The 14,804-nt window shown below is 36.7% G+C and overlaps 1 protein-coding gene across 4 annotated transcripts in view; it reads left to right on the top strand.

Annotated features, from left to right (window-relative positions):
* Positions 1–11,023, top strand: part of LOC121430558 (regulator of telomere elongation helicase 1-like) — a 44,576-nt gene extending 33,553 nt beyond the window's left edge. For 3 of the 4 annotated variants that reach the window (XM_041627877.1, XM_041627875.1, XM_041627876.1), the window contains 10 exons: positions 410–533; positions 2,644–2,845; positions 3,226–3,326; positions 3,853–3,891; positions 4,570–4,641; positions 6,611–6,715; positions 7,682–7,747; positions 8,241–8,319; positions 9,298–9,447; positions 9,831–11,023. In XM_041627877.1, the coding sequence (XP_041483811.1) occupies positions 410–533; positions 2,644–2,845; positions 3,226–3,326; positions 3,853–3,891; positions 4,570–4,641; positions 6,611–6,715; positions 7,682–7,747; positions 8,241–8,319; positions 9,298–9,447; positions 9,831–10,066 (1,174 nt within the window). In that variant the 3' untranslated portion in view covers positions 10,067–11,023. The remainder of the gene's footprint in view (positions 1–409; positions 534–2,643; positions 2,846–3,225; positions 3,327–3,852; positions 3,892–4,569; positions 4,642–6,610; positions 6,716–7,681; positions 7,748–8,240; positions 8,320–9,297; positions 9,448–9,830) is intronic. The other variant, XM_041627878.1, reaches the window with a different exon arrangement.
* The last annotated feature ends 3,781 nt before the right edge of the window (positions 11,024–14,804 follow it).

The following is a 14,804-nucleotide window of genomic DNA, read 5'->3' as shown; positions in this document are numbered from 1 at the left end:
GCGCCATGTCGACGTAGCTCTAACCCTTGGATTGTTGAACGCTAAACAGGGTAGCAGCAATTCCCATCTTTTAACGTCTTTTGGTCTGAGCGGCTAGGGCTTGCACTCCCGACCACCCAGTTTTGAGACGGACGCTCGACAAATATGTATTCTTTTGTGGGCATGTGTTTGGTCCTGAAAACATCTTTTAGCATCTTAATGTGCTTCCAAAGGTCCTTAGATACTATTATCCCTGGCTTTCAGACTGACAACTCTTTAAGTGTTTTAGTAAATCCTGCCTTGTACCCATTTACCTCACATGGGTAGAATGTGGCAAATGTAGAGTGATATTTGCCAAATAGATTAGATTTAGCAGGCTGGGATTTTCTGAGTATCTATAATCGTGTATTTCTATGAATGTTTTCATCAGATTCACCAACTCCGAAGCGAGAGCCCAGCTACCGTCTTGGGTCCGACCTCATCTTGCCGTCTATGACAAGTTTGGACAGGGTGTCAGAGACCTCATGAACTTCTTCAAAATTGCTGAAAAAGTAGTAGGTACCAGTTTAGGGATGTGATAGACAGTGTTCTTGTTTCAGAATCATGTGAGGATTAGGTTTAACCCTAAAAAGACTGGGGGGCCCCCTCGACATTTTTCGCGATAAATCCGCTGCGAGAAATTTTTTGACCGCGTCGCTCGCTGACTTTTTACTTTCAAGTCTCGCGCAACTTTTGAGACCAAAATTGTGACCCCCGGGTATGCGGTTCCAAAATTACGCAACATTTCGTAAGTGCATGCAGACCCAAAATTACTCAAAAACGTGAATTTGTGTACAAATCCAATGCAAATAGTGTTCTTAGCCAAAATTCATAAATGTATCATTATTTTTCCTTTTACTGCTTAAAATAAATTAATTTTATCTTGTTTATGGTCAAAATAAAGTCCCGACAATTTCCATTGAAAAAACAATAAAAAACAAAAAGTCGAAAAACAATAGAATACATAAGAAAATAAATGTGATTTTGAAATTTTTTAAAAATCAATTTGATCAGATGCCTATCTAGAGTATGTGAAACAAAAATTAGCATTTCAGGGGCATTATTTTATTAATTAGAGCAAACTTATGATTTTACGCATAAATTAGCATAATTAATGAGACATGAGATATTTTGCAGAATTTGATGTTATAGTTTTGTAGATAATGCCATGGGTAACGCGTGTGCCAATTTTCGTCGTGATCGACGGCCGAGATCATACGGGGGGCTGAATCAGCCCCCCCAGTCTTCTTAGGCGTCGAAATAGCCCAGTCTATTTAGGGTTAAGGTCAATGTAAGGTTCGAAGCTTGGGCTTTTGTTTGGATGTGTACATTTTTAATAGGAGCAATTTTCGCTATCTGGACCCTTTTGAATGAAGTAACCATTATGCTTACTTTGCAATCCAATGGTAACTTGCATGAAATCCTTGATTCTGATTTGTTGTTGATCAGCGTTACCATGGGAGTTACCACTGGATGCCAAAGTTATCATAATAGTATACTTTTATGCAACAGGGCCCTGCAGTAACCAAAAGTTCCTGGATGTAGCGTACAGCATGGACATAATAATAATAATGATAATAATAATAATAATAATAATAATAAATAGCGGCATATTTACCCAGGGTAGCCACTTCAGTTCCGAAAACTGTTCTCCCAGCCGGGCCCTGCTATTATTACCCTGGCTTTAGCACGGCTATCTTGATCGGGCGCTCGAGCATTCGAGGAATTACTTCCTACCGGGTACCCATTCACCTCACCTGGGTCGAGTGCAGCACAAAGTGGATAAATTTCTTGCTGAAGGAAATGAAAAGGAAAGGAACATGCTGTTCACTTTGTGTACTGACCTAGAGATTCTACTTCTTTTTCAGCGATTTGTGACCCAACAACTTCTGGTCTACTTGTACAGTAGCTAGTGTTAGTCTAGTCAGATCCGCTTTTCTCAATTTCTTCTTACATTTCGAGGAGGAATCATTGTAACACTAGTTACTTGTGTTATCCATCTTGCTGTACATACTATTTCACCCTTCATGTTAACAGAAATTACTGGGTCACACAAGTAAACAACGTGAACTACATCTGGGTCCCGTCTTACAAAGAGTTATGATTGATCCAATCAATCGTAACTATGAAAATCCATCAGGGGCCCATTGCAGAAAGAGTTGCGTTTAAACGCAAGTAAAAAAATCAATTGCAAGTCCCAAATGCGCGCTTTTGATTGGTTTAAAATCAAGTTGCGCATGATTTTTAGAGTTGCGCATGATTTTTAGAGTTGCAATTGATTGCTACTCTTTCTGCAACGGGCCCCAGTAATTTTTTTACAGGAAACTTGCAAAATGTGGTTTGTAAACGAAGGAGAACACACCAAATTGTCAAGAGATCAATGAATTCATTGGAATACATTCATATCTAGAATTTTTTGAACCAACATGCGTTTACTATGTTGACTTTGCTGGCTTTCCATAGTTGTGATTGATCGGATCAATCATAACTCTTTGTAAGACGGGCCCCTGCTTATTGTCTATATACAGAATTGTTGCCAGAACAAATGTCTTGTAACCGAATATGCACATCAAATAGTTCATGATATTATTTTCATACCTTGCTCCATCTCTCATTCACATCTAGATGCCCAAACCGCAGCTGAAGTCCAACAGACCCCAGGTCACTGTCGCAGCGTCTGCGTCTTCGTCGTCTACATCTCAGGAGCGTCCCTCTCAGGTTGCCATGTCAACGTCTTCTGCATCCTCCTCCTTCAAGAACGTCTCCTATCAGACGGCCAAGCATGTCGACGCTCATGTACCAAGCTTGAAGAAGAATAAAGATGGAAGTAAGATATGAATAATTCTTTATGCACCTTAACCCTAACCAGGATGGATTTGTTTTGCTGCCATACCCCCCTTCCCTCCAGCCATAGAGGCGGGGGGGGGGGGGGTAAAATTGAATGATTTCAGATACACAATGTAAAAATGATAAAACATTTGTGAAAAAGCTGGGAAACTTCATTTGCATTGACTGTTTACACAATATTATGTTTCTGATCATGATCAATAATGTGAATAATTTCTGAACTGCATGCATGTACCTGGATATTGCAAATTGCCTGTCGCCTTTATGCATTCCTAAGCTGTAATCATGGCTTTATACATTTGGGAAAACAGTACTTATGATTGATAAAACTTGGTATTGAAAATTATTTTTGATATATAGGTAATGTGTCAGAAGCCCAGCTGAAGATTATGTACGAGGAGGCTAGGCCTTCATCCTCTAACACAGGCTTCACGCTCCTAGATGCTCTACATGATGCTGAGGTATGTGTACGGCATTTTCCACCCCCAATGAATACATCAATAAATGAATAAATAAATAAATAAATGAAGGTGTATAAATAAATAAATAGATAGATAGATAGATAGAAAGATAGATAGATAGAAAGAAAGAAAAAAAGATAGATAGATAGATAGATAGAAAGATAGATAGAACGATAGATAGATAGAAAGATAGATAGAAAGAAAGATAGATAGATAGATAGATAGATAGATAGATAGAAAGATAGATAGATAGAAAGATAGATAGAAAGATAGAAAGATAGATAGAAAGATAGAAAGATAGATAGAAAGATAGATAGAAAGATAGATAGATAGATAGATAGAAAGATAGATATAGTCCTGATTTGTTTCACAGTTACCATATTACTGCTGCTTCTCAGCCAATCAAAACGAAGGAAAGTTGTCAGATCCGCACAAAAAATGTTGATGAAATGCTCCCTAGAAAAATACAATGATGGTGTTGTATAAATCATAAGTCATGTAATTCTTTGATTGTTCTCATCCCCAGAAACCAAAATCTGATGACTTTGCGATTCCAACAAGTATAGTAAGTATATCCATAGGCACTCTTCTCAATACCTCTGTATCCTTCTGTCCACCATATAATGGATAACTGGAGACTTTACATTAAGGCCTTAATGTAAAGTCTCCAGTTATCCACTATATGGAAAACTGACACCATTCTGGAGGAACACAAAATTTAATGAAACAGCACCCCCCCCCTCCCCCCAAAAAATAGAATTACAAAAATAACAGTCAAAGTAATAAATATCAAAGCAAATTCCAATAAAACAATGCTTTGCATTAGTGGAAAAAAAAATCACAACAATTAAAAAAAAATAATAATTCACCACAATTAAAAAAAAAAAATAAAACAAGTGCACACATAGTTACCAAGAATGCATTTAGTATTTCCATTTAATTGAATGTATGATAGAAGAGCACAGTTGATTAAATTCATTGCTCATGGGCAGAAAGTGTCATGGCCTGGGATCGAACCCTTGATTTTCGTGTGTCTTGTAGGGGCGTTGCAAGAAAGTAACGTTGGAATTCATTGCAAATCGACTGCAACTAGCAATCAATCTTAGACCACTTGGCCACGGTCTCACCCGTTACAATTGCTTCATCTTATCCTTTGAACATGCCACCAAAGGACACAGAATGCAATGTTTTTTATGCATATTGTATGATGAAAAGTATTTAATGTGTTTGTTTTTCTCACCAGCCTTTGTCAAATCAGGAGAATGCTTTGAATAAACGACCGGAAGATCCCAAAAGGAAGAAGAAAATCATCATTGTAAGTATAGATTATCACAAGGTATATTAGATACTTATTTAGAAAAAAACTACTAATGTTATAGAGCATTAATTGTCTCTGTTGGGTGGCTCTTTTGTAATTGGCTGAAATGTTTATTACTTGGGAAGTTTATAAAGTGAAGTAAGAATGGAAAAAATGGGGGTAGGATAAACAAAATTAATGTTTTAAATCCTGGTAAGTGAGGAAATTTGGGAAGTCGAATACCGTAAGTAACGTTCTATTAACCGCACCTTTTTCTCGGCGGGATATAAGCAAAAGTCGGGGGTGCGGTTTATCCATGGTGACGGGTCTGAGCCCACCCGCGTAACCCCTCCCGAACATGTAAGACGTCTGCCAGTTCACAACACATCGAGTGGCCGGGCATAGCCGCCCAGAGCAATGTCGTTGAGAGGGGTATGAGCCGCTGGTAATGGGAAGCTATTATTACGATCTCAATCGAATACTGTCCATAACAAACGCACCCACCTTCATGACACTAATTTTGACTTTATTCTCGATTCAAAGCAGCGAAGTTCCCTGGCTAAGTTCAAAGAGACACCAAGCATTCTCGGTAATAATTTGTTACAGTACAGCTGAGTGAGAGCCGAGAGCTTGCGTTGTATTGGGGTTCTAGTGCGACTTAAGCTGGCGCTATTAATTTTAACCCCTCTCAAAGTCCCGTTTCGCGCCGCCAGCTTATTTTTTCTTTCCCGTTTGCTTTTCATAAGATACCATGTACACCGTGCACCACACACGAGAGAGACAGCACGAAGCCGTAAAACAACTGGAAAAAATGCCAATTTCTTTGTTCTTGAACCTTCCTGTAATCCCGTATCCAAAATTCATATTAAGACATCGAATGCTTGACAAATTTTGAAAGTGATTGTGAGGTTGTGATGCAAGAAATGTGAACTTTCTTCCTCCTGCGCCGGGAAAGACACAGATCACAATTTGATAAGATGTACTGGTAGTGGTACAGTATCGTAGTTTGCAATGTACAATACAAGAACGGCAGTGCTGTGTGTGTACACTGTGACTGTAAGGTGAGTGAGTGTGGAAGTGGCCAATATTGTCGGGACCTTTCTTGCGACCATTTGTAGATGAATTGATCAAGAACAGCAGATTTCCGCATACCGGTAATCTCTATGGATACTTTTAAATCTTAAACTTAGTTTTTGTTTCTTCATGCCTCAAATATGCATGTTAATGTAAGGATTTTTTTTTTTTTTAGTCCAAAGTTGGGGGTGCGGTTAGTCCACGGGTGCGGTTTATAGTCCTTTACTTACGTTATATCAAAAAAAATTGTCAACACTTTGCTTTGCTGCGCCTCAAAATAGTTTACAAGATAGATGGCGTATGATAAATGCTGTGTTTATTATTATTATGTTTGCCATACACTTTCTTCATGCCCTGATAAAAACCAAAACCATTTCAATTTGAACAATTTGAATAATTTGAATATCAAATGTGTTGCTAAATTTACTTTCTACTTTTTACACTTTTATGTTGTGCCATTCATTCAATACTATGGTAGGGAATGGAATATGCAGTCAGGGGGGTGTTTCATGAAAGTTGTCAGCGCTGACTAAATAGTCAGCTCTGACAATTTCAGTGAAATCCTTGGTTTTGATTGGCTGATACGCACTAACCTCTGACTGTTACCATGGTAACTGTCAGAGAAAAGCAACTTCATGAATTGGCTCCAGGGGAGCGTTTCATCAATACTTTCATCCAGCAAGTTGTCAGATCTGACATCTTTCCATGATTTTGATTGGCTTTGAGGCACTGTTCCTACGGTAACTGTCTGATGAAATGGGACTTGTCGGATAAAACGTCTGACAAGTCCTTTCATGAAACACCCCCCAGATTACAACCAGGGTCATATAGACCGATACACAATAGACTCAGCCATTATATCTTTTTAGGTTTTTAACATTATTTTTTTTCCCATTCACATGTATATCATCAGAAAGAAAATAAATTTGGGGGTCAGTCATCATCCTCATCATATTCTTCCATTAGTAAGAGACAACGCACTGCTTGTCTTGTGTCTGCCAAGGACTATGTAACAGAGGTATGATATGTCTGTATTATCATTTTCCAGGAAATCCTTCTTTTGATTTTTCATACAGTCAATGGAACTTCCCCCCAGTTACAATAGGTCTTTGATGCATCATTACCAACCCTCAAGAAATTTACGATCCTCATCATCTAATCTCTTACAAATTCCAGTTGCTAAGAAATCATGCGGGGAGAGGGCCTTTGCTCATGCAGGACCTAGCCTGTGGAATTCTCTCCCACAGAGTTTGAATACCCAGACTTCAGCGACCACCTTCAAGGGAAACCTGAAAACTTACCTGTATAAAAGTGTTTTTTCATAGACATTGACTTATTGTTCAGACATGTATTACATGAATATGTAATTAGTTTTTGTTGTTCTGCTCTGAAGTGCCTTGAGCATCTAATCAAGATGGAAAGTGCGCTATATATATCTTATGTATTGTATTTATTGTATTGTTTTATGTATAGATTTGATCAATGTAACTGTAGTTTAGACATTATGGATGATTTTAGTAATCTGTAGTTCTGAAATGATAATAACAATGTCAATAATAATACTGTGGATGGATTTATATAGCACTTTTTCCAGAGGATACAGAAGCAACTATTCACCCTGCTTTAGCTTATATTACTGCTTCAAGTGTTCAGTAATTTTAAGGAATCATTATCATCATCATCTTAATCATCATCATCACCTTAATCATCATCACCATCACCACCATCATCATCACCATCATTGTCATCATTATCGTCAGATCATCATGATGTTAATGCTGGTAATAAATGAGAATGCGATATGTACTGCTTGGATGGAATTACCCTACAATCATATTTTCAATTTATTGTTCTCAGCATTATTGACATTAATTTTTCCTGCAGCATATTTCTTGCATTGGACAGTAATTTATTCATGTAGCAGTTGATATATAAACAATTGTATGATATTAAATAAATATTATCCTGTGTTTTGCATTTTTAGGTGAAAAAGAGACTGAGTAAAGAGAGCTACAAAGCATTCTCAAATGTAATGCAGTCGTATAAAAAGGTAAAATTTTTACGATTTCCGGTTCTATTATATATTGTTCTAGTGTTCTATTTATTCATGCGATTTTGCTCTGATATTGCATGTTGAAAAGCTTCAGTATGTCTGTTTTTTTATGCAATTTTCCGATTTTGTACTCACAATCAATTATTTGCGAAAAATTTAAATTGAAGTCACTCACTCGTACTGCTTGAACAGAAAGTGATATTGTAATTGAGTAATGTTGGAATTAATTCAATATTACATGTATTTTTTCATGAAAGTGTGTTATAATACATGTACTTATCCTATGATGTTCCCAATGATACATGTGTACATATCTTTTTTTTGTTCAGTGGAAATACATGTCTATATTTTCCCTACATTTTTCTTGTATGATATTTCAAACTGATTATTACGATTGTTTAATTTAATTGTACGAATGTGCAAGAATGCAACATCAGCGCGCAAAGGGTTAATGTGACTTGTTTGTTTTTGGTTGATCACTTTGATATAGGACAATGACTTTGGTCTGATGATAGCTGGTCTAGCTGATCTCTTCACCGAAGATCCCACCAAATACCATCTCTTCAGGAGTAAGTATGATTGTTTCAGGGCCTTGTTTTTTTTGTGGGTGCATTGTGGTGTAGTGGTTCTGACTCTCGCCTTTCAAACAGAGGGTTGTGGGTTCGAATCCTAGCCATGGCGTGTTTTCCTTCAGCAAGAAATTTATCCACACTTTGCTGCACTCGACCCAGATGAGGTAAATGGGTACTGCCAGGAAGTTATTCCTCAAAAAGCTGTGCGCACCAGTATCGGTAGACCAGCTTAGCCGGGGTAATATTGGAGCGCCTTGAGCACCTAGCAAGGTGGATACGTGTGCTATACTTATGATGCAATGATACAACAAATGATGCTCAGTTTTGAGTGTTTAGCAGTGATGCAGCGCACTATTTACAATGTGCGGCAAGCATGAGGCTCTTGCGCAGAGTGCTTTTGCATAGCATTGTGTATACCTGAGATGTCCGCATCGCAACTAACATGAGTTTATACTTGTGCAATATATATAATTTTTTTTACAAAGAAAGGAAATATATATATTTTTATTTGGTATAAAAATCCATGCCTCAAATATAGAATGGGACAAAATCTTTGGGGTACGATCATAGCTTAAGCTTTATGATAAAGAGTAATCACAGTATGATATAGTGTTTGGAGGGCTCTTTATATTAAGGAATGACAATGCTAAGAGAGGGCAATATATCTTATTTTTATTGTCAAATTACATTTTCACTACAAATTAATCATTAAAAATGATGAAACTGTCACTGTGTTAATATTAATTTGGAATGTCAGAAATATATTTTACAGCTATATTTGCCCAAACTCTATGCTAACATTAGCTGGACCCCATTTCATAAAAGTTGTTCAAATGAGAAATTTGCAATAACAGGTTAAAGATACTGAAAACATTCAAATTGATTTGCTGATGGTGAAGCTTTCAAATGTCTAGTGGATTAGTTGTATGGTGTTGGTGATGTACTTCTATATTCTCCTGTCTCCTAACTTTGTAGAGTTCTATAGCTTTGTACGCCCTTGCCACAAGAAGCGGTTTGATCAGCTCTGCAAAGAGATTACAGGCGAGGGATGCGGCTACAGACCCGAGGACAGCATAGAAAAGAAAAAGACCGATGATGCTGAAGATAAGGCACAGAAACCTCAAGGTATGTGCTTTATGGTAGTAATAAAAGACTCAGGTTATCGAGTTAAATTATTGAAAAGTGATGAAGGAAATAGTAACTGTTTTATCTTGAGAGTTGAAAATGAATATTCACTGCTTTAGCTGTGCTGGTTATTCACTGCTTTATGCAATCCTTTGAGATTTGATTGACAATTTGAGTGGAAAACACTGCATTAAGATATAGAAAGGGTATTACCTAGTTAGTATACATAATATTTTTTACACAACCATATGGAACTTCAAAAATATCCAATGGTACCTTTGCAAAGAATTACAAAGAAATCATTTCTTCTTCATCATCATGAGATTGCCAAATCATTCTCCTTTTCATTAATTTTGCTGCATCTTTTTGTTCTTTTCCCGTAGCAGCCAAAAGGAACATGGAGCAGAACACGGTTGGTGAAGCAGCGAAAAGACACTGCTCTGGCTTAGGAAGTGCCTCCAGCATCGCAACCACTAGTCATCTCAGCAGCTCATCCCATCTCAGTAAGGGTGCAGACCTACTCAATGGTGGTGCCGACCACTTGAACAAGGGTACCGTACACCTGAATGAAGGTGCTTCACTGTGGACTGAAGGTGCAGAGAACTTAAAAGGGAGCTGACATCTGGACAGCACATCCCACCTCAGCGAGAGTATAGACCTGAATGTTGGTGGCGACCATTTCATTAAGGGTACCATGCTCTTCAATAAAGGTGCCACAGTTTGGACTGAGGGCAAATGAGAATTTAGAAGGTAGCTTGACTCTATTTGATTTGCCATAGCAAAGGTGTTGCGACTCGGAACAAGGGCACCATGCACCTAATTGAAGGTGCATTTTGTGGATTGAAGGTTCAGAAGGTGGATTGAAGGTGCGAAGATCTCATAAGGCAGCTGACGTCTAGTTGATTTGTCTTAGCTGAGGTAAAACAAATTTGAGCAAGGGCACCATACACCTTAATGAAGGTGTCCCACTATTAACTGAAGGTTAAGAACCATTGAAGGCAGCTAACATCAAGCTTTACAGATGGTATCACCAAATTGAACAAGGGAACCATATATATCCAGGATGGTATTGGATCACAGAATCAAGGTGCAGAATCCCTTAAAGGTAGCTCACATGGAGATCTTGGTTTGGCAAAAGTATTACCAAATTGAATAAAGATACAACATACTTTAATGAAGGTGCCACGCCATGAACTGAAGGTAGAGAAGCCACTGAAGATAGCTGACATGGACAATGAGTATAACTCAGCTAGGGTATTAAGAAATAGAGCGGAGGTACCATGCACCGTAATGAGGGTGCCTTGTCATAGACTGAATATGCAGAAGTTGTTGAAGGAAGCTGCTATTGCATTTCTTAGTCAAGGTTTCGTCGTACTGAATAAGGGTGTCATGTGCCTGCTTGATGTTGTTTTCAAGGTGCAGAGATGATGAAGTGTAATGAACAGGAATTGCAAGTTCATGGTCAACAGGATGCATGGCACTTGGAGGCCTGTGCCTCATCTTGCAAAGAGTTGCGATTGATCCGATCAATGTCAACTATGGATGGCCAGCAACATCAACATCTATTATGCATGTTTGTTCAAAAAATTTTCTATGATGTATATTCATGCATTCATTGTTTTCTTGAAAATTTGCTGTGCTTCTCTTTGTTTACAAAGGACATTGTACAAATTTCCTGTAGAAAAGATTATGACACTGATAGAGTTACGATTGATTTGATTAATTGTTACTCTTGGTAAGACGGGGCCCAGGGCCATCCCAGCAACAAATTGATTTGAATAGAAAGAGAAAACTCAATAACCATAGCACTGAACATGTCATAAAAATGAATTTAAGATAAGAATTTTAGCATATTGGAAGTATCACTCAATTTTACAACCGTAATACTTACAATTCCATCCATATCTGATTGAAAATTTTAAAAAATATTTGTTAGTATGTTGAAGCATCACTAAAATTTACAAAGCAGTCTTATGCACCAAATGGATGGTTTGAAAATGAGGCAACTGAATGAACTGGGGCCTGTTGCAGAAAGAGTTGCGTTTAAACGCAAGTCAAAATATCAAGCGCATGTCCCGAATGCTGGTGCTTCATTGGCTGAAAATTGAGTTGCGCAAGATTTTTTTTAGTTGCGTTTGATGGCAACTCCTTCTGCAACGGGCCCCAGATATAATACCCCACTGTTTCTTTTGTGTAAATTCAATATGAAGTAATGGGATTTTTTTTCGGCCATGGATCATGACAAAATTGTTGTAATGATACAATCAAGACCTTCTTTACTATCAAATCGACAAAATATTAGAAATTTAATGTTTCATACAATGAAATACAAAAGAATAAGTGACTGTGTGTTGGAAGACAACTCCCTCAGTCACATATCAACATAACTTTGAAATGTCACAATCTCCTTGTTTCGCATCTGAGTTTGATGGTATTTTCAACAGTTTACCTCAGTAATTTTTTCAATTTTCAATCAAATCAACTTGTTGCTTGGGTGAACCTGGCCTTGACTAAAGGAGATTTGGGGGCATGTTTCATGAAGAGTATAGTCATTGATTTTCACTGACTAAATTTACTTTCAGCCAATTAGATTCAAGGATTTCCAGTAGCTTATAACATCTGTCTGTGAAAAATAACTGACAAAAGTCTTCATGGAACACCCTCACCCCTTCTGTAGGTGGGAAGTTCAGTATGAAGTGGTGTTAGACGGGTATTAACTGATGAAGAAATATATTTCTTTGCAAAGGTACTGCCTAGTAAAACAAGGGTGCTATGCTCCAAGATGCATGCAAGTGCAAAGAAAGAAATGATATAAAACACATTTTCTAGTTTATTATTGTTATTTTTTTTACAACTGAATGAACTTTGCTACTTTCAGAATGAATTTTCCATCTCTCATTTAAAAAAATTTGGATGTGGCATGTGTAATAGACTTGGGGGGGGGGGGGAGACACACTGGCCAATATTCAGGACCTCAGTTTAGGCTAGGCCATTATCTGACTCTGCTAAAATTATGTGAAGCCATAATATCAAAGTTTATTCAGATTGTAATCCTTAAAATTGGCCCAGTGGATTAGTCTCCGGACTTTGGAACAGAGGGTCGTGGGTTCAAATCTCAGCCATGGTGCAGTTTCCTTCAGCAAGAAATTTATCCACATTGTGCTGCACTCAACCCAGGTGAGGTGAATGGGTACCTGGCAGGAATTTATTCCTTGAAATGTTGAGCACTAAAAGCTAGCTGCTTGAGCTACAGCTGGGGTAATAAAATCCAAGTCCTTTGGAAACATGTAGAGACGTCATTTATAATGTGCTATACAAGAGCTGACTATTACATGTATTATCATTTGCAATACATTTTTTTCATGATTTGATTGTGAAGAAAGCTTTTGTGGTAATTATTACCATATAGTAATGAATGATTTCAGTGTTAAATGAAAGCTTTACTGCTCTTGGTCTGTGCCACAATTGGCTATCCACAACTAGACCAGAGTATGAATTAAAGGGGAATGAAACCTTTGGAACAAATAGCCTTGTGTAGAAACAGAAAAATCAAAGAATAAAAATAAAGAAAGTTTGAGAAAAATCGGACAAATAGTGAGAAAGTTATGAGCATTTGATTGCAATCACTAATGCTATGGAGATCCTCCCATTGGCAATGCGACAAGGATGTGTGATGTCACTGATGAACAACTTTCCCTTTGGTGGACTATAAAATACCCTCAAAATGTCTCTTTTTGCTTTTTCTTATGATGATACAAACTCTTTATCCATGATGTATTCTTAAAAAATATGTATTACATGCCCTCATGTAGAAAGGACACATGATCTATGGATAGATGTGATAAAAGAGGCAATTCAAGTGAAATATATACTAAAGTAATGGGGAGAGTTGTTCACAAGTGACATCACACATCTTTGTCGCATTGCCAATTTGCTATCTCCATAGCATTAGTGATCGCAATATTCAAATGCTCATAACTTTCTCATTATTTGTCCGATTTTTCTCAAACTTTCGTTGATCTGTTTCTTTGATTTTTCTGTTTTCACACAAGCTATCTTGTTCCAATGGTTTCATTCTCCTTTAAATCTTATTTGAAAATATTGGCCATTGTGCATTGATTTTAACAATAAACTATACTTGCTGGAATCATGGGGATGATTGAATGAAAATGCCAGTTCCTTGTTAATTATTAGTGTTGTCTGAGTTATAATCAAAGGTGAAACAATATTATTCATTTTAAAAGAGCTTGTATCTATTTTGAAATATTGCACTTTTATGAACAATTATATTGATATTATCGGAAAAAGAAATAATTATACTGTAAAACAGAATCCCATTTAAACAAATTTTATTGAAAATTTCAACAAAGCCTTGTGAATTGCTCAAAGCTCAGCTTTCTATACACAACTGTCTATCATATATGTATATGCAAGTGCAATTATCTTTGATTAATATTGATATTTACTCATAAAATGGTGTTTTTCTCCTTTTTTGTATTTGGCGAACAGATTGAATAGATTAATAAGAACACAATAAAAACACATTACTATATTCTAGGTAAGTGTTGTTTGAAGACTTTGTAATTTATAAAACATTGTATTCAAAGTTACGTTTGCGGCTATCAACTGTAGCATGAGGGGTGTTTCACAAAGATGTCAAAAGTTGTCATGCTTAATTAATTGCCATTGCACTTGATTTTGGTTCCATGATATTTGCTCTGGCGACAATTGCTACAATGGAAAATAAGCCAAACATTAATCCTAAGTTCCAAAATGGAAGAAACCCTAATATTTATCTTTAATTATTCTGAACCAAAAAACCTTATTACAATTCTAGCTCGAACCCTATGCCCTCTGAGATATTAAGACCGGAAAAAATGTTGCTGGAGAAAATGTCGCTGGAGCAAATGTTTTGTCACCATGATTTTAAAGGGGAAGTTAACCCTGACCAAAGGTTTAATGTAAAAATAGCAGAAAAAATAAGAAAAATATTGTGAAAGATTTGAGGAAAAAATCCATAAATGAATAAAAAAGTAATTAGAATTTTGATTTGATTTGTGCCATCATATGCAAGCAGCTTTTCTACATATTGTATGGTAATTAAAAATCGATGAATTGTCATTTTATTAGAAATTTGAAAATGTTTTTTATTGTAACTTTAGTATATCAATACACAAATGATTTTACACCCACTCCTAAGATATAAAATAAAAATAATTCATTGCAAACCATTAAAAGAAATGAAATTTATGCATTCTATACTATATGCCATAGGGGACAGCTACTCGTTTATTACATCACAGATGAAAAAATTAAAATTCTCATAACTTAATTTTAATGGATTTTCCTCAAACCTT

This window comes from Lytechinus variegatus, chromosome 17 (assembly GCF_018143015.1).
Source record: "Lytechinus variegatus isolate NC3 chromosome 17, Lvar_3.0, whole genome shotgun sequence".
In the NCBI taxonomy this organism is placed as follows: Eukaryota; Metazoa; Echinodermata; class Echinoidea; order Temnopleuroida; family Toxopneustidae; genus Lytechinus; species Lytechinus variegatus.
The sequence above is the reverse complement of the archived record's forward strand: the minus strand, read 5'-3'. Positions and strand labels throughout refer to the sequence as shown.